Source organism: Balaenoptera physalus, assembly GCF_965194825.1.
Source record: "Balaenoptera physalus genome assembly, chromosome: 11".
In the NCBI taxonomy this organism is placed as follows: domain Eukaryota; kingdom Metazoa; phylum Chordata; class Mammalia; order Artiodactyla; family Balaenopteridae; genus Balaenoptera; species Balaenoptera physalus.
In genome coordinates this window covers 44,714,963-44,731,960 of record NC_138896.1, presented here as the reverse complement: position 1 = coordinate 44,731,960, position 16,998 = coordinate 44,714,963, and the positions used below count along the sequence as shown (strand labels likewise).

Genomic DNA, 16,998 nt, shown 5'->3' with positions numbered 1-16,998 from the left:
CAATGCATATTTGTCATATATTTTCCATCAAAATAATGGAGAGGAAGGATGAGGACAGGTGGAATGGCCAGGACTTTGAGTTGCTAAAGCAAACACAAAGTTCCTCATCACAGGCTTGCCTAGGGCAGGGCCTGACCATAAAGTGTATTTCCTTTAGAACTCGCTGAAAGCAAATATTTCTTCCTTTTAGTATTTTAAAACAAACATATTGGTAAAAATCCTTATCAAACAAATACAAACTATAACAACTGACTTACTTAAAGATTTAAAGACATTGAGAAGCAGGATGGGGATGGTAGAGTGCACTAATGTACTTCAGAGATCTCCTAAAGGTCTGTATCTCCCTTATTCTAGAGAAGCACTTCCTAAATTGCCATGTGTCCCTCCTTTGGCTGCTTTCTACCCCCACCCATAAGTTAACATATGTTGTGTGAAGAAAAAGAAAAGTTCCTGAGTGAAACACATTTGGAAAACACTATACACTATATACCCTTCTTAGAGATTTCTGGTGCACTTGGGCATATTTAAAGGGCATCAAAATATTTGAGAGGCTCTGGGAAAGGAGAATCCGTGTAACTGACTCAGCATTTCCCAAGTTTAAATCCCCATCCCCGTCCCTACCTTCACCCCCAGGAATACTCATTAGCATCTCACAGGCCTCTAGTCTCCTCTAGTAGAGTGTTTGGGAAATGCTATTCCATAAATACAAGTATTGTGTCTTCTTGCTACATTGAAAGGATTGTGAAGATTTACAAGACTTACCGAAAGGATCTACTTAATATCCTGAGAGTTCAGATTTTTGCTCAAATTTGGCTTCTTGGTACAATTGTTTAGCTTTTGCCCTATCATTCTCCTAATTGAAACATCATCTGTGTTGGGAAATAATTGTTTTGTGATTCCTGTAAAAACAACAACAAAACACAGAAAAACACTTTGTCAGAAGGACGTAGACTCACAGATGCAGAGAACAAACCAGTGGCTGCCAGTGGGGAGAGGGATGGGGGGGGCGATATTGGGTATGGGGGGTAAGAGGTACAAACTACTATGTATAAAATAAGTTATAAGGATATATTGTACAACTGGGAATATAGCCAATATTTTATAAGTATAAATGGAACATAACATTAAAAATTGTGAAACTATATTGTACACCTGTAACTTATATAATACTATACATCAACTATACTTGAATAAAAGTAAATTAATTAATTTTAAAAAACCACTTTATCAGGCCTTTGCATCTTAAGGTATGAACTGAAATAAAACACCAAGCAATTCACATTATAATTTTGTCTCTATTTTGAAAAAGCAGCCCAACACCCATGAGATATTTAAATAGATGAATCTGTAGGCAGATTTTTCAAAGCAAAGCAAGAGATAACAAAAGTCTGTATCATAAACTGAGAGCATACATATACGTCTTCCTATGGTACCATTCAGCTTTAACCTTGCTGCTTGCTCTGAATGCTAAGTGCCCTTGATCCAAAATGCTGGGAATTTATTTTTACCCATTCCCAACATCAGTTGAAGCAAGCAGATTCTGACTGACTCTTTTCCAAGTAAGAAATGATGCACTATTAAAATATAGAGAGCTGCGATCCAGTGAGTCCTTAAATTTGTTGGATATATGCAAAAAAATTACTTGATAATGTAAATTATTATATTTAAGGAGATTAATTAACTTAAAAACCATAAGTAGGATGGTTAAATTAACCTCTTTTTTTCTAAATAAAAGATAAGAGATATTTCTAACCAAGATAAGAAAAAGAAAATAAGACATAAGCTGTTACTAAAATTTTGTTGGAAAGGATTTTGAAAATTTACTTTTCTAAAGCTATGAATTTTATGAATCCAAACTTTTCAGTGATATAAAATTCATTTTTATTTTAATAACCATTTTTAATGTAAAGTTTTTCTATAAAATTCCCCATATATCATAAGAGGTTTAGGCTATCCTCAGATTTTTCTCTCATAGAAAAGTAAACTTGAAGAAAAAAAAAGATAATGAAAGAACAACTTAAAGTTGAATGGTAAAATAATTTCAGATTCATGTGACAATATAATACAAACACATTATCACCTATGATTTCTTGAACTTCATTCTGATTCATAGCTGGTTTCACTGCCTTGTCCCTTGAAGTGGAGGATTTTGCCCCTGTCAGGCTGTGTGTGGCCATGTATTCATTTGTGTAAAGCACTTGCATTAAATCATTAATAAACTTCTGAGGCTTGCTCTTGTTGCAACGGGCAATCTGCCATTTTTCAATCTTGAACTAAAAAATTAAAAATAATAATTGAAATAACCGAAAAAGGAAAGGAAAGGAATATCGGAAGAAATGTATTACTCATTGAATTAATACAGACCAGAAAACAAAACCAAGTCTTTAAGGTGATATATGATACTTTTAATATATATTGTACATTTCAGGGGTTAGAGTTAGATGTTAACTTTGAGATAATTCCCAACATTTATGAGGTATTTGTTCTAGAGTGTATACAAATTCTTGTCATGTAATCTGGATTTGGTGCTTTAAGGATTAATCCATCCTTAACATTTCCTACTAAGCGTGGTAGCATAATGGCCCACTGACAATATCCACATCGTTATCCCTGTAACCTTTGAATATGTTACCTTATATGGGAAAATCAATTTTGTATGTGTCATTAAAGTACCTTGAGATGAGGAGAGTATGCTGAGTTATCCAGGTGGGTCCAGTCCAATCACGTGAGCCTTTTTTTTTTTTTTTACACTTAAAATTTGTGTACTTTATTGCAGTTACGAATATGTATACTTACATACACATATAACTTTATGTTTATAAATATACACACACACAGTATCTGGTACATAGTAAGCACACCGTAAATGTTAATAATAATAATGAAAATGGCTAACATTTATTGAGCGCTCACATGAGCCCTTAACTGCAGAAGAGGGAGGCAGAAAGAAGACACAGAGGAAGGAGGAGAGAATAGAAGAGTGAGAGGGCTTTGCCTGCCCTGACTGGCTTTGAAGATGGTGGAAGTGGACCATGAACCAGGGAAGGGGTCTGCCTCTAGAAGCGGGAATGGCCTTCAGTTTATAGTCGACAAGAAAACAGAAAACAGGGAACTCGGCTCCAGAACCGTAAGAAACTGAGTTCTACAACAACCCCCATGGACAGGAAACAGATTCTTCTCCAGAGCCTCCAAAAAGGAGAGTACCTGCCAACACCTTGATTTTACCGCATTTCTGACCTACAGAACTCTGAGGTGGTAAGCTTGTATTATTATAAATCACTAAGTTTGTGGGAATCTGTTACACAGCAAAGGAAACCGGTACACTAAGATCCAAATATTCTGAATGTTAGGTAGTGAGCATTTAATTATTGCTCTTAAAGGCATAATTTCCCAGGCTGATTCTAACAAAACTTGTATTTTTAGCTTCTATTTCTTGATTAAGAGAAGTCGGGAAAGTAGAAGAATTGTGTTCTGCCAGCATGTACAGCCTAAAATTCACCTTGTCTCAATGATACAGTTTTAAAACCTTTAATGCATAGTTGTCCTTCTGTCACTGGTTTAAGAATTTCCTAGTTTAATAACTTCATTGTTGTCCACCATTTGACTTTAATTTTCTGAACTGGATATTCATTTCACAAATATTAGATTTATTGTAAAAAACTGTTTTATGTAGTCAGAATATTATGATTGACCTAAAGTTACATAAAGTGATCTGATAAGACAGTGATTATGTTGTACAGTAATTTTAATTTTGTATGTAACCGTATCCCAGAGAAAGATGGGATGGTCTTCCAGCTGACCTGTTTCTCATCCGTGTGATGCTCTTCCTCAGCTTTCAAGGAAACTGGTGAACTGGAATTAGAATTAGAATTACTACACGTGGAGGCAAATGAATCTGGTGAGGAGTTATTTGTTGCTCTCCAGAGGGTGGACGCAGACGTGGACAGGGTTCCTCCACCCTTGAGCAGGGCCTCCGCCATACCAACCAATTCTTCAAACTGGGTGACAGCCTGTGGTAAAACTAAAATGGCAAGAAAAAGTAGCACTTTACGAATACTTGTCATAGCAGCATAGATACATATTTTCTATGATGTGTATATGCATAGAAGTATGTAGAACAAACTGTTAACACTTGCTATCTTTGGAAAATAAACATGGTAAGAAGAGTGGTTGGAACATATTTACTTTTTATTATTAAATAATTTAATAATTCTTAATAATAATCAATTTTAAAAATTTGGTCATTGTAGTCAAATGTATATGCATTACTTTGTAGCTAACATAATGTTTTTAAGACTTGATTCTTTTTCTAATTGCTAATGATATTATTTGAAAGTGTTTAAGGAGACATTACTGATTCTATCACCTTCCATCAGGCCAGTTTAAGTGACAAGATAAAATAAACCGTTTCTCAGATTGAAATAAATTTTCTATGGCCTTAGTGGGTGATTTGCCAGGGAGTCAAAGGCCATCAAATTAGTAAAAATTCATGGCCACAGTTCAAATCTATGTGTTCACATATTAAAGATGGATTTTGGTAATCAACTGAATGTTCTCTTTGTTCCTTTTTTTAAATGGAAACTTACACATTCAAAGCTTTCATGCCTCCCTGTTAAATGGTCTTCTCTGTTGTTATATCTAGTTTGTTTCCTAAGGACAAATAACATTTTGTTGGAGTTGGAAGACACCTTGAACCCTGTCTAATTCAACTTCTCACTCTATGGTTGGGGGTAATGCCTGCTGGAGAGGCGAAAAGACTGAAATTTTTTGTACTTTTCTAAGCATATTATTGAGCTATATAATCTTTGGAATAATAGCTGATTGGAGACCTGAAAATCAGACATACTGATGGCATGTCCAAATCAATACATTTAGTACTATGTTAATAGAAAAATTTTTTAATCTGCTAAAGAAGAAAATCTTATTTTATATTTTTTTAATTAATATTTGCTAAGCACCTCTCATGTGCCAGACAGTTGTTCAATCAGCATTATTTATTGAGCACTTAATGATATTAGACATTTATCTAGCTTCTACTCTGTGCCAGGCACTATTCTGGGAACTTTACTGATGTTCATTTGTTTACTCCTCATTGCAACTCTCTGAGATAGGTATTATCATTACCCGCAATTTACAAATGAGGACAGTTAGGCAACGAGAGGTTAAATAACCCATCAGGGTCAACTCAGTGAAAAGAAGAGCCAACATTCAAATTTAGACTCTGCCAATTCCATGCTATAAACTTCTATGTCATGCCAACTCTCAACATTTGCCCACCACTCTGTTAGGTGCCAGGAATGAGACTGGGAGCAAAACCAGATGTGATCCTAGACTCTTGGAACTGGGAGGGGGTGGGGAGTATTGTTTACCTAACCATGCTGTGTGTAAGAATTTGGCCCGCTCAAAGAAGGTCTGGCCACCTGTCCTAACCGCCACCCACCACCCCCCAGTTCCTGGGAAGTAACCTCTCAACCCTTGAATTTCCCGAGCGATAGCAGGAGTGTCTTTGTTATTCATGGTGAGCCCCTTAGAACACACCTGATTTATGCTAAGAAGTTTCTCAGGGTGGGGACAGTCACACCCAATAGTCTTAGGGTAGAAGCTGGCCATAGCCAGAAAGCCAGAAAGACCATGTGGGCAATCAATCAGTGAATCAATCATGCTCACGTAATGAACCCTCAGTAAAAACTTTGGACACCCAAGCTCAGAGAGCTTCCTGGGTGGACAATTCTCTGTGCATTTTGTTGTAACATATAAGACTAGTAGGTAATGTATCCTGAGGACAGAAGTTCCTCACTTGGAAACTAACCAGACTCTGCCCTATGTGTCTCTTCCAACTTTGCCTGGTTCTAATTTGTATTCTTTCCCTGTAATAAATGTAACCATGGATATAATAGGTGTTGGTGAATTAAGTTTCTCTGGCAAATTACTGGACCTGAAGGTGGTTTTGGAAAACCTCTAAACTTGCAGTCAGGATCAGAAGTCTTAGAAGACTTGGCAGTCTAGAGGACTGTGCCCTTAACCTTGCGGTTTGGCTAACTCAAGGTGCATGCAAAGAAATGAAAAATCACAGTTGTTAAGGTCACAAAGGAGAGGCAAACAGCCTAGAGAGGGAAGGGCCACAGAGGGCTTCTCTTAGGAGGTCAAGATTGATCTGAAACCTGAAGGCTGAGCAGGAATTAAATAGCCGGAGGGAATGAGGAGGTCATCAGAGGCATAGGAAACACAAGTTCTGTATTTGAGGAACTGAAAGAAGGCCAAAGCTGGAATGTAAAGAGAAAAAGGGAATTCTGCATTAAAGTGGAGTTTAGAGAATATTCACTGTTTTTTCTAATAATGAAAGTTATACATGTTCATTGGAATATATCCTTCTTGCCATTTCTATCTTTGTATCCCATCTTTGTATATCTCTGTCTATATTCATGTATTTTCTTTTACATAATTAGGACAATGCTATATGCATAGCATTGTATCATGCTTCTTTTTTCCAATTAAGACAATAAATTGAATATTTTACCTATTTTATTAAATCTTGGAAAATATGATCTTTTGAGGTCTAATTTGCTTAGAATCAAAGTCAAGATCTTATGTGAAGTCTGAGCAGAATTTAAGTAGGTAGAGGGGGATGAGTTTGACAAAAGGATATACCCAATTAGCTCACACTAATATGTTCGAGATATAGAACATTTCTGCTCACCCAGAAATTTGCCTCATGTTCCTTCCAGATCAATCCCTGGACTCACCTCAGGGGCAACCATTAACGTGACTTCTTTAGTCAGAGACACGTTTTACCTATTCTAGAATTCCATATAAATGGATACAAACAGTATATTCTCCTTTTTTTGGTCTGGCTTTTTTGTTGTTGTTGTTCTGCATAATGTTTTGAGATTCATTCATGTTGTTGTGTCAGTTAGTCATTCTTTTTTTCAGGAGGATGAATATTATTTTTATTTTTTATTGAAGTATAGTTGATTTACAATGTTTCAGGTGTATAGCAAATTGATTCAGGTATATATATATTCTTTTTTGTTGCTGAGTGATATTTCATTACATGGATACTCCACAATTAAAGTATCCATTCACCTGTTGATGGGTTATTTTCCACTTGAACACATGACTTTAAGGATTCCCTAATATCTCAAGGTATTGATGTCCTCTAATTTATTCAAATGCTACTTTTTTTCTTTTTGGAATTTAGGTTGCTTCCTATTTTTCTTGATTACAGACAAAACTCTTATGAACCACCTACCACACACATCTTTATATGCATCTCTGATCATGTCAATGCTATAAATTCCTGAAAGCGTACCAATAGGCTCAGAGGTATAAATGTTTCCAAGACTCAGTTAATATCACTGAATGGCTCTCCAAAAAGAGTCTTCCAACTTAAATGCCCACTAGCAAGGTAAGAAGTCAGCCACGTCACTACACCATCAACAAGAGGTGTTCATTATTAACAACAATATTCACTATTTTGATAGGTTAAAATTTTAGTACAATTATTTAAATTGTAATTATTGCAATTATTTGATTATTGTGAAGTTGAATACATATTTATTTGTTTATTGATTACTTGAACTTATTCTATGAGATATCTATTAGACCAAAGAATGTTAGTACTTTTTCTATTTTATGATAGCTTAGATGGTTTTTGTAAAGTGCTTATAGGAATGCCTAGTGCATTATAAACACAATGTATTAGCTATTATTATTAATTCCCTTATATCTTAAGCACTTTAACCTTTAATTTGTCATAAGTTGCAATTATTTTTCTTAGAGTATTTTAATTTTAGTATGTTTTAAATGTACACACGTACAAAATAGATAACTAATAAGAACCTGCTGTATAAAATAAATAAATAAAATAAAATTTTTAAAAAAGCACACACATATTTTTAGTTGTTATTTAATTAAAAGTAGCAGTCTTATGGAAGCAACCTAAGTGTCCATCGACAGATGAATGGATAAAGAAGATGTGGCACATATATACAATGGAATATTACTCAGCCATAAAAAGAAACAAAACTGAGTTATTTGTAGTGAGGTGGATGGACCTAAAGTCTGTCATACAGAGTGAAGTAAGTCAGAAAGAGAAAAACAAATACCATATGCTAACACATATACATGGAATCTAAAAAAAAAAAAAAAGGTCATGAAGAACCTAGGGGCAGGATGGGAATAAAGACACAGACCTACTAGAGAATGGACTCGAGGACACGGGGAGGGGGAAGGGTAAGCTGAGACAAAGTGAGAGAGTGACATGAACATATATACACTACCAAATGTAAAACTGATAACTAGTGGGAAGCAGCCGCATAGCACAGGGAGATCAGCTCCGTGCTTTGTGACTACCTAGAGGGGTGGGATAGGGAGGGTGGGAGGGAGGGAGATGCAAGAGGGAAGAGATACGGGGATATATGTATATGTATAGCTGATTCACTTTTTGTTATAAAGCGGAAACTAACACACCATTGTAAAGCAATTATACTCCAATAAAGATGTTAAAAAAAAAGAAAGTAGCAGTCTTTTCCTTAGTTCATTTCCTTAGTTCATTCATTTACTTTATGCTTAGAAAGTCATTCAGATCAGTTAAATATTCACTCATATATTTCATACAGTTTAAACATCTTTTCACAAGTAAGTTTTTTTTCTCCCTGGATATAATTTTTTCTAACTTTTAATGGAAAAATATAAACACACACACAAAATAGTAAACTTCCATGTACCCCACGCCCTAGTTTCCAACTCATGGCCAATCTTGTTCCACCTGTATCCCCACCCACTTTCTCCCCACCTCCAAAATTACTTAAAGCAAATCACAGGCATCATTTCATTTTATCTGTAAATATTTCTGTATATATCTCCAAAGGTAAGAAATTTAAATATATATATATATAATATATATGGTTATATATATATATATATATAACCATAACACCATTGTCACAGCCAGAAATACTTAGCAATAGTTCTTGAATATCATTTAAAAAAAAAACAAACTAGCAAGTGTTCACATTTCTCTGATTGTCTCGTTGTTTTTGTTCTTGTTTTTAGCTTGTTTGAATCAGAATCCAAATAAACTCCATACATTACAATTAGTTGCTGTCTCTTTTACAAACTATCGGTTTTCTTTTCATCTCCTAGTTTTTTCCTTGCAATTTATTAGTTGAAGAAACTGAGTCCTTTGTCCTGCAGGGTTTCCCACAGTCTGGATTTTGCTGATTGCACCCCTAAGGGGGTGTTTAACATATTCTTCCCTGTAGTTAGATCTAAAGGCTTGATCAATGTTTTAACTTCCAGCAGGTGGCATTGAATGCATGGTTACCTTTTGTTGCAATATTAGCGGTCACTGATGATCACTGCCTAGATTCATCAGGGGTTGCAAAATGGTGATATCCTAATTCTTCTTCATTTAGCTAGAATTCTTCTACCAAGGGAAACTTTCTCTCATCAACTCTTTGGCTACCCTGAGGTTCATTTCATATAATAATGGCAGGATAAATTCTTGATTTTTCAGTCTGTATTTGCCAGTTTTCAAAATAATGAGTTGGTTCTTTCAGATGACCGTTAAGTTTTTTCTCTTTTGAATGAAGTCATGCATGTAAATATACATGATAACCAGTTGCCATGATCATTATTATTGATGCTCCAATAATAATGATCTTTAGCCAGTGGGAACCTCTTCCAGTTGACACATCCACATGGTCTTTGCTGACCTCCTTGCTTTCTGGTAGGACAAGATTTTCATCTATATTTCCTGTTTGAGGTTCCTGACAAATCTTGTCCATTTCCTGTGCAAGTTCTGGAATCAGCCGTTTCTCCAGCTCCCTTTAGTGGGAAACGGTATTTCAAGGCCACACCCAAGTGCTGGGAGTGCTCTTTGCTATTGGGTTCTTGTTTCTAGGCCTCTTCGGTGAACAGTATTAGAATATACATATTATTAATTTTTAAAGATAAAAATTCATCCTGTGTCGAAACCAGTACTCATTCAAATTCAGAACATGGAGTTATAATTTAAACTGTACAGTTATGTTTCTAGTACGCCACATGGTGTGAAATGAGAACCTAACTTAAACCTACCCTCCCCGCCACATTGGAATATCAGTTTTCCCAGTACCATTTGTTGAATAATTCATCCTTGTCCTAAATGGCTTGCAGGACTCGCTATGTAAATTGTCAGGACCATTGCAAATGGAAAATGCAGGACTCCTTGTTCAAAGCTTCTTCAGAATTTTAATATGGTGACAGTATTTTTAACCAGTACGTGGGGCCTTCCTAGGAGCAGGGCCCGGTGTGACTGCACTGGTCATCCTACAGTGATAAGCAGACACTATATGGCACTCACCTTACCAGGTTCTGCTCTAAATACTTTACATGTCACCCAGGGAAGTACTTTTATCATTTCCATTCAGCTCACACTCAGTTACACAGCTAGTAGGTGGCAGAGCCAGGATTTGAACCCAAGTGGCTTGGACCCTGTAAACCCATGCTCTTGACTGTGCCACAGTGGCTCCAGGACATTTCTTCCCTGTACGGGAGGTATTATCCAGGGATGTATGTTCTGTTCCATCGTTCTGCTGGCTCTTATCCTAGTAAGTTGCTTTTAATTATCAGAACTTTATATGATTTCATGTTGACAGTTATGCCCTCAGATTCTTTTTCAGAATGTTCTTAATTGATTTTGCTTATTTATTCTTTCAGGTTAACTTTAATATAATTATTGTCAAATTACCACAAAAATAGAAACCAAAACAAAACAATTATGGGCATTTGATTGGGATTCTAGTCAAACTGTGAGTTATTTTGAGATGAATTGGCATCTTCTCATCTATGAATTTGACGTCTCTCTATTTAGATTTGTGTATTTCTTCACTGACTTTTTAATTTTTCATCATAGATCCTACACATTTCTTGTTAGGGTAACTAGTAGATATTTTATAGTTGTTTGTAATTAATGTGTAGATTCTTTTTTATTATTTTTTTTAGGAATAAAACCAGCAATTTCTGATCTATAAGGAAATTACTGATTTTTTTTAAAAAATGGTAGCTGTTAGATTTGGGGCACCTATTATGTACCAGGCATTTATTATTTTTTAAATACAATAAGGCTTATAATGAAAAGTAGCAGTCCTCTGCCCTACCGCTCACCACCCTGGATTACCTACTACTCCTAGAGGGAGAACTTCTGATCCACTTACCTGTTTCTCTGGTAGTTACCTTCATAGTCTTAAATAATAATAAGCATATACAACTATTCTTTTATTCTTTCAGATTCATATAATTATTTATTGACTTTCAACTACATAACATGACAAGGCAGCCCTCTTTCAACTCCTCCCCCAGCCACACAGAAACACACACACGTGGTACCCACATGTGCAAATATATACACACTCTTCTTCTCTCCATCATCCCAGGATAGTGGTAACACAACTGCTAGTTTAATAAATACTGTGCTTACATTATTATAGTGATGTAATTCTCAATTCCTTTCCTTTAAAACATGACTCTTTTCCTAGAATTAAAATGATCTCATTTTTAAAAGCTTGCTTATTATTATTTAACTGTTTCTCTGACTTAAACATCTCAAAACTCCCTACCAGAGGTGTAAAATCTCCTTGCATTATGTTTGGTAGATGACATCATGTCATCTATCAATTTCATGTTTTTCTCAGTGATCTCTCTCCTGCAACCCCCGTACCTGTTCACATCTAGACCAGCTGCTTCCAGGCTACTGTGGACCTGTCACCCTGGAGTGTCCCCTCACTATTATTCTGTGGCTACGTCCTGTCCCTCTCCTGTACTGGACCACCTGTTTTCTGATTGACTTTCTAGATTCACTGTCTCATTTTGAAGGAGCACACCCTCCCTTAGCTTTTGAAAAAGAAAGCACAGGAAGTACATTGAGCCTTCATAAGTATGAAAATATTATTACTCTGCCCTCACACTTGGTTGATGGTTTCACTGGGTATAGAAGTCTAGGCTTAAATCATTTCCCTTTAGAATTTTAAAGGCATTGCTCAATTATCTTAGAGCTTCCAGTGTTGCTGGTGAAAAGTCCAATGTCATCTGACTCCCACTCCTTAGCGGGTAACATGCTTGTTCTCTCTGAAAGCTTCTAGATTTTCCCTTCCTGGTGTTCTGAAATTTCACACTGTTACGGCTTAGATAAGCCTTTTTGCTTTTGGTGGTATCTTTTTGATGTGCACACAATAAACTTTTACTAATTACTACTTCAGTGATTCACTGGTTTTACTTTGGCTATTTCTGAAACTTTGATGGCTTTCTACTATATTTAAATGAACCTGGGCAAAACTTAATTGATTTTTCCTTCTTTACTGAAATGTCATTAGTTAATAGAGTGGAGTTTTCGGCTGAGGCACTGTTTTCCCTGGGTATACATTCATTCTTTACAAATAGTGATAATTTAATACCCTTTTGTACAATAGACATACCACTTTTTTCCTTTTATATCTTATTGTGCTGGTCAGTTGTGGTCCACAAGATATGTTTCAAATGTTTAACACATGCACGTAGAGCACACACACGTCTGTCATTCTGAATGTCTAGAATGGTATATATATTCTGCTATTTTTCCTAGTTAGCAGGCTTTATAGACAGATAAACAGCTCTGATTCTTAGTTCAAAGAGGAATATTGCTGAGCAAAAGTTAACTAACCACTCTGCACTCTTCTCTCAGACCCCTTTCTTATTTGGATTATACATTAAATTTCAACTTTCTGACATCTTCCTAGTTCCCAACTGTAGCTTCACAAGGAGGCTTACTATGACCATGTTATTTTAAACTGTAAAACACCCCCTCTCCCTCAAATCCCCATCCTCCTTTACCTCTCCTATTTTTTCCATAGCATTTATCACTAGCTAACATATTGTATAATTTACTTAATTTTACTTAATTGTTATTTTTCATGATTTTGACTGCTTGCCTCACTGGAATGTGAGCTCTGTGAGAGTGGCGATCTTTGTTTTGTTCACTGGGTTTTCCTAGGCACTTAGAGCAGTGCCTGACATATAGAGGACCTTGTAAATATTGACTGAAAGAAGAAATGCATGCATGAATACTGCAGTGGCAGTTGGCAGTTCCTGACTCTTCCTGTTGCTTGAAGTCTAACCAATAGCCAACTTTACATTGGTTTCTAAGGGTACATTCTAGTGTGTGTGCATGCAGGGGGGCAGACAATATTAAAGACAGAATAGAGTATGCAGACTTTTAAGTGCCAAAGGGGAAACGAAATGGGAAAGGATAAAAAGACGTTGCAGGGGGAGAGAGGTTGAAAGTTTAGATGGAGGGAGGAGGTCAGGGCAAAGATGAATATGGAGTGAAGATTTGAAGTACGTAGGGTGCAAACTCTGTGGATATCTGGGGAAAGAACATCCCAGGCCAAGGGAACAGCCAGTACAGAGATGCTGATGTCAGGTCACGTCTGATGTCTTTGGAGGGAAAGCAAGTGGTCCAGTGTGGCTGGATCACAGAGAAGGATGGGGAGAGAGTAGAAAACAAGGCCAGAAAGGTATGCGGAGGGGAGGTGGCCAGATCATGTAAGGACTCAAAGATCATAAAACCGACTTCAGTTTTACCCCATGTGAGGTAGACGTGCACTGGAACGGCCTGCAGAGAGGAGTGACGTGAGCTGGCCTACATTTAGCAGGATGTTCTTGCTGCTGTGTTGAGAGTGGACTGCACAGGAGCATGAGCGGAAGTGGCAACACCAGTGAGGAAGCCACCATGATAACCTGGGTGAGAGATGCTGGTGGTTTGGACCAGAGTGGCTGAAGTGGGGGTGGTACAAAGAACTGTATTCCAGAGATATTTTGAAGGTGAAGCCAAGTAGGATTTGCCAATGGACTGAGTGTAGGGTGTAAAAGAAATAAATACAAAACAGCATCGTGGTTTTTGAGTTGAGAAACTGGAACAGTGAAGTTAGCGTTAACCGAGGCGAGGAAGAAAGGAGCAGCTGGCAGGGGAAGGGTGGGAATGTGGTCGGAAGGGAGGGTGTTTGTCTGAGATGCCTGCCAGTCTTGTCAATACACAGTTAGCCCATGAGTCTGGAACTAAAGGGAGAAGTCCAGGCTGGAGATAAGTCATAGTTATTGATGGATTTAACACCACAGAATTGGATATGATCCCCTATGGAGTGAAAGCAGATAGAAAAGAAAGAAGTCCAAGGACTGAGCCTGGGGCATCATCAAATATTTAGAGGGTAAGATGATGAAGTGAGGCAGCCATATAAACTGAGATGGAAAGCTCTGCAGTGGAGGAGGAATGTGGTGCCCTAGAAGCCAAGGAAGGAGAGGTAGCCAAGGTGTCAGATGTAACAGGGCACTTAATGTGACCCTTGAGAAATGACCTTCGGGGTTAGCAGTATGAAACGTTATGGTCTGAATTGTGTCCCCCCAAAAAGAGATGTTGAAGTCTAACCACCAGGACCTTAGAATGTGACCTTATTTGGAAATAGGGTCTTTATAGATGTAATCAAGTTAAAATGAGGTCATTAGAGTGGGCCTTAATCCAAAATGACTGACGTCCTTATAAAAAGAGGGAAGTCTGGACACAGAGACAGACAAGCACACAGTGAGGTCATCACATGAAGTCTGGTCTTAATGCTGCCTCAGGCCAAGGATCAACCAGAAGCTAGGAGAGAGGCCTTCCCCAGCGCCATCAGAGGAAGCGTGGCCCTGCTGACACCTTGATTTTGGAATTCTGCTGTTTAAGCCACCCAGTTTGTGATACTTTATCACTGCAGCCCTAGGAAACTAATACGTGGAGGTCATTGGCGATCATGAGAAGAGACGTTACAATGGAATGACAAGGACCTAATTGAAGTGGGATCCAAAGGGAATAAAAGGGGGAACACTGAAAACAGTGTATAGAGTCAACATGTAAGGAGTTTTCCTACAAAGGGAAGGAGAGAAACAGGGTGGAAGGCAGAGAAGCAAATGGCCTGAGAAAGGTGGTTTTTTTTGGTTTGTTTTTTTTAATGCGAGAAATAATTGTATGTCTGATGCTAATGGGATGATTCATTAGAGAGAGCAGGGAGGATCTCTGGAGCGCTGTCCTTGATTAGCAGAAAGAGGATGCACAGATGGACATACTGCCTTTGGCTGGACAAGAGGACAGGTCACTCATGGGTGACAGGAGAGGAAGTGGAGGTTAATACAAGCACAGATGCAGGGAGCTGACAGTCTTTTCACATCCTCCAAGTTCTCCGTGAAGCAAAGGCATCAGCTGAGAGCGAGGATATGGAAGGTGTGGGAAGCTGGCAGAGAGACTAGAAAATGAAACAGCAACTCCAGAGTGAGGGACAGAGAGAAACTGTTCATAGTGATGATTCTTTTCATATACTATTTTTTTATTTTTATTTTTTGTCTGTGTCACGCGGCATGTGGGATCTTAGTTCCCCGACCAGGGATGGAACCCGCATCCCCTTAACTGGAAGCATGGAGTCTTAACCACTGGACTGTCAGAGAAGTCCCCTTCATATACTATTGAAACTGATTTGCTCCTCTTGCATTTAGAATTTTCTCATCTAAATTTATGAAAAAAATTGGTCTAATTTTCTTTTGGGGGGTCCATGTGTCAAGTTCTGGTGTTAATAAAAACAGAGACAGAAACAATAATGATGATTACTGAGCACCTATCATGTATCAGGCCCTGGTAAAGCATTTCTTCCAATTATCTAATTTAATCATCTTGGCAAGAAGGACATGAGCGACTGGCTCCATTGTGTAGATGAGGAAAGTGAAGCTGGGGCTGAGGGCAGGACAGTGACAGGGCCAAGGCTTACAGCTAGTAAGCAGGGTTGGGATTCAAACCAAAGTCGGTGACTTCAAGATCAATACTTGAACCAGCAATGTATGCTAACTTTATCAGCTAGCTTTTCATCTTACTCTAAGTTCTGGAACAGATGATATAAAAATAAGAACAATCTGTTCTTCGAAAATTGCAAAAACCTCACCAGGAAAAACCATCAGTTATAAAGATGCAATATTTAAAGCGTAAAAAATAAGGAGAGAATGGCTTGTTGGTGGAATAAACATTTTATTTCCGTTCATGTGTGCCTGTTTCTACTTAAAACTAGGAAGCCTTCAATTTGATCAATATTTGTAGGAATGCATCTGAGCCATTACTCTGTCAATCTAGCTCACCACAATGTTCTGTCTCCTACCATTTCTGCCTCCCCAAATATTGTGGAATTGTTTTCTTCATTTCCACAGCCATCGCCCTAGGCAAGGCTGCCATCCTGTTAGTCCAATGACTGTAATACCTTTCAAAAGTGGTTCTCCCCCACTCTCCTTTCTGTGCCCCTTGTACTCACTTTGTACACAGAAACCAGAGGGATTTATTTTTAAAATACTCTGTGTATTTACTGTTTTATAACAGAATGCTGCCCCACATAGGATATATTGCCAAATATTCAGCTGTACGAAATAGTGCATGATGCCTAACTACAAATGGAAAACATAATTTTTAAAAAATAAACACTTAAACACAATATAGGATTCTGCAAAAAGACATTATTCCAGGTTGTTTTTAATTTTCTTGGGCCTGTCTTTCCCCTTTATGTCTTCAATGGAATGTGATTATTTTCTAAACCACTCCTCCCAACCCCAAACCTGAAATTTAATATATGGAATCTTTAATTCCAGTGAGTCTATAAGAGATCACAACAGGCCCCATTTTCTAGTGCTTTCCTTAGCAGAGGAGAATGAGATAAGTACATCATGAACACCTTGACATAGCTGTTGCCTTACTGATCTTTTCTCTCTAAGCCTATATTAAACACTCAATAAATATTTGTTGGACAGTATTAAATGAATATGACATTTGGTATTTTGTAGGAATAATCTAAAATTTTTTAATCAATAAACTAGAGGCTTCAATAGAGTGCATCCATATTAAATTATGTAATCATAGATTTTCTTAAAATGTTGTTTTTGATTTTTTTTCTCTAAGGTACTGATTTTTTCATTCTTGAC

General features: G+C 37.3%; 1 protein-coding gene across 4 annotated transcripts in view; it reads right to left on the bottom strand.

Moving 5' to 3' along the window:
- The window catches only part of BEND6 (BEN domain containing 6), a 76,133-nt gene that overhangs the window by 34,433 nt on the left and 24,702 nt on the right, over positions 1–16,998 (bottom strand). The window contains exons 4-6 of one of the 4 annotated variants that reach the window (XR_014251099.1): positions 3,801–4,021; positions 2,081–2,273; positions 754–899 (exon numbers count right to left, since the gene is read on the bottom strand). Coding sequence is in view for 3 of the 4 variants with exons in the window: in XM_082414366.1 (XP_082270492.1) it covers positions 772–899; positions 2,081–2,273; positions 3,801–4,021 (542 nt within the window). In the remaining variant the exon portion in view is untranslated. Of the gene's footprint in view, positions 1–753; positions 900–2,080; positions 2,274–3,800; positions 4,022–4,586; positions 4,651–16,998 lie in introns of those variants that run through there. The other 3 variants (XM_082414366.1, XM_082414367.1, XM_082414368.1) reach the window with 3 other exon arrangements.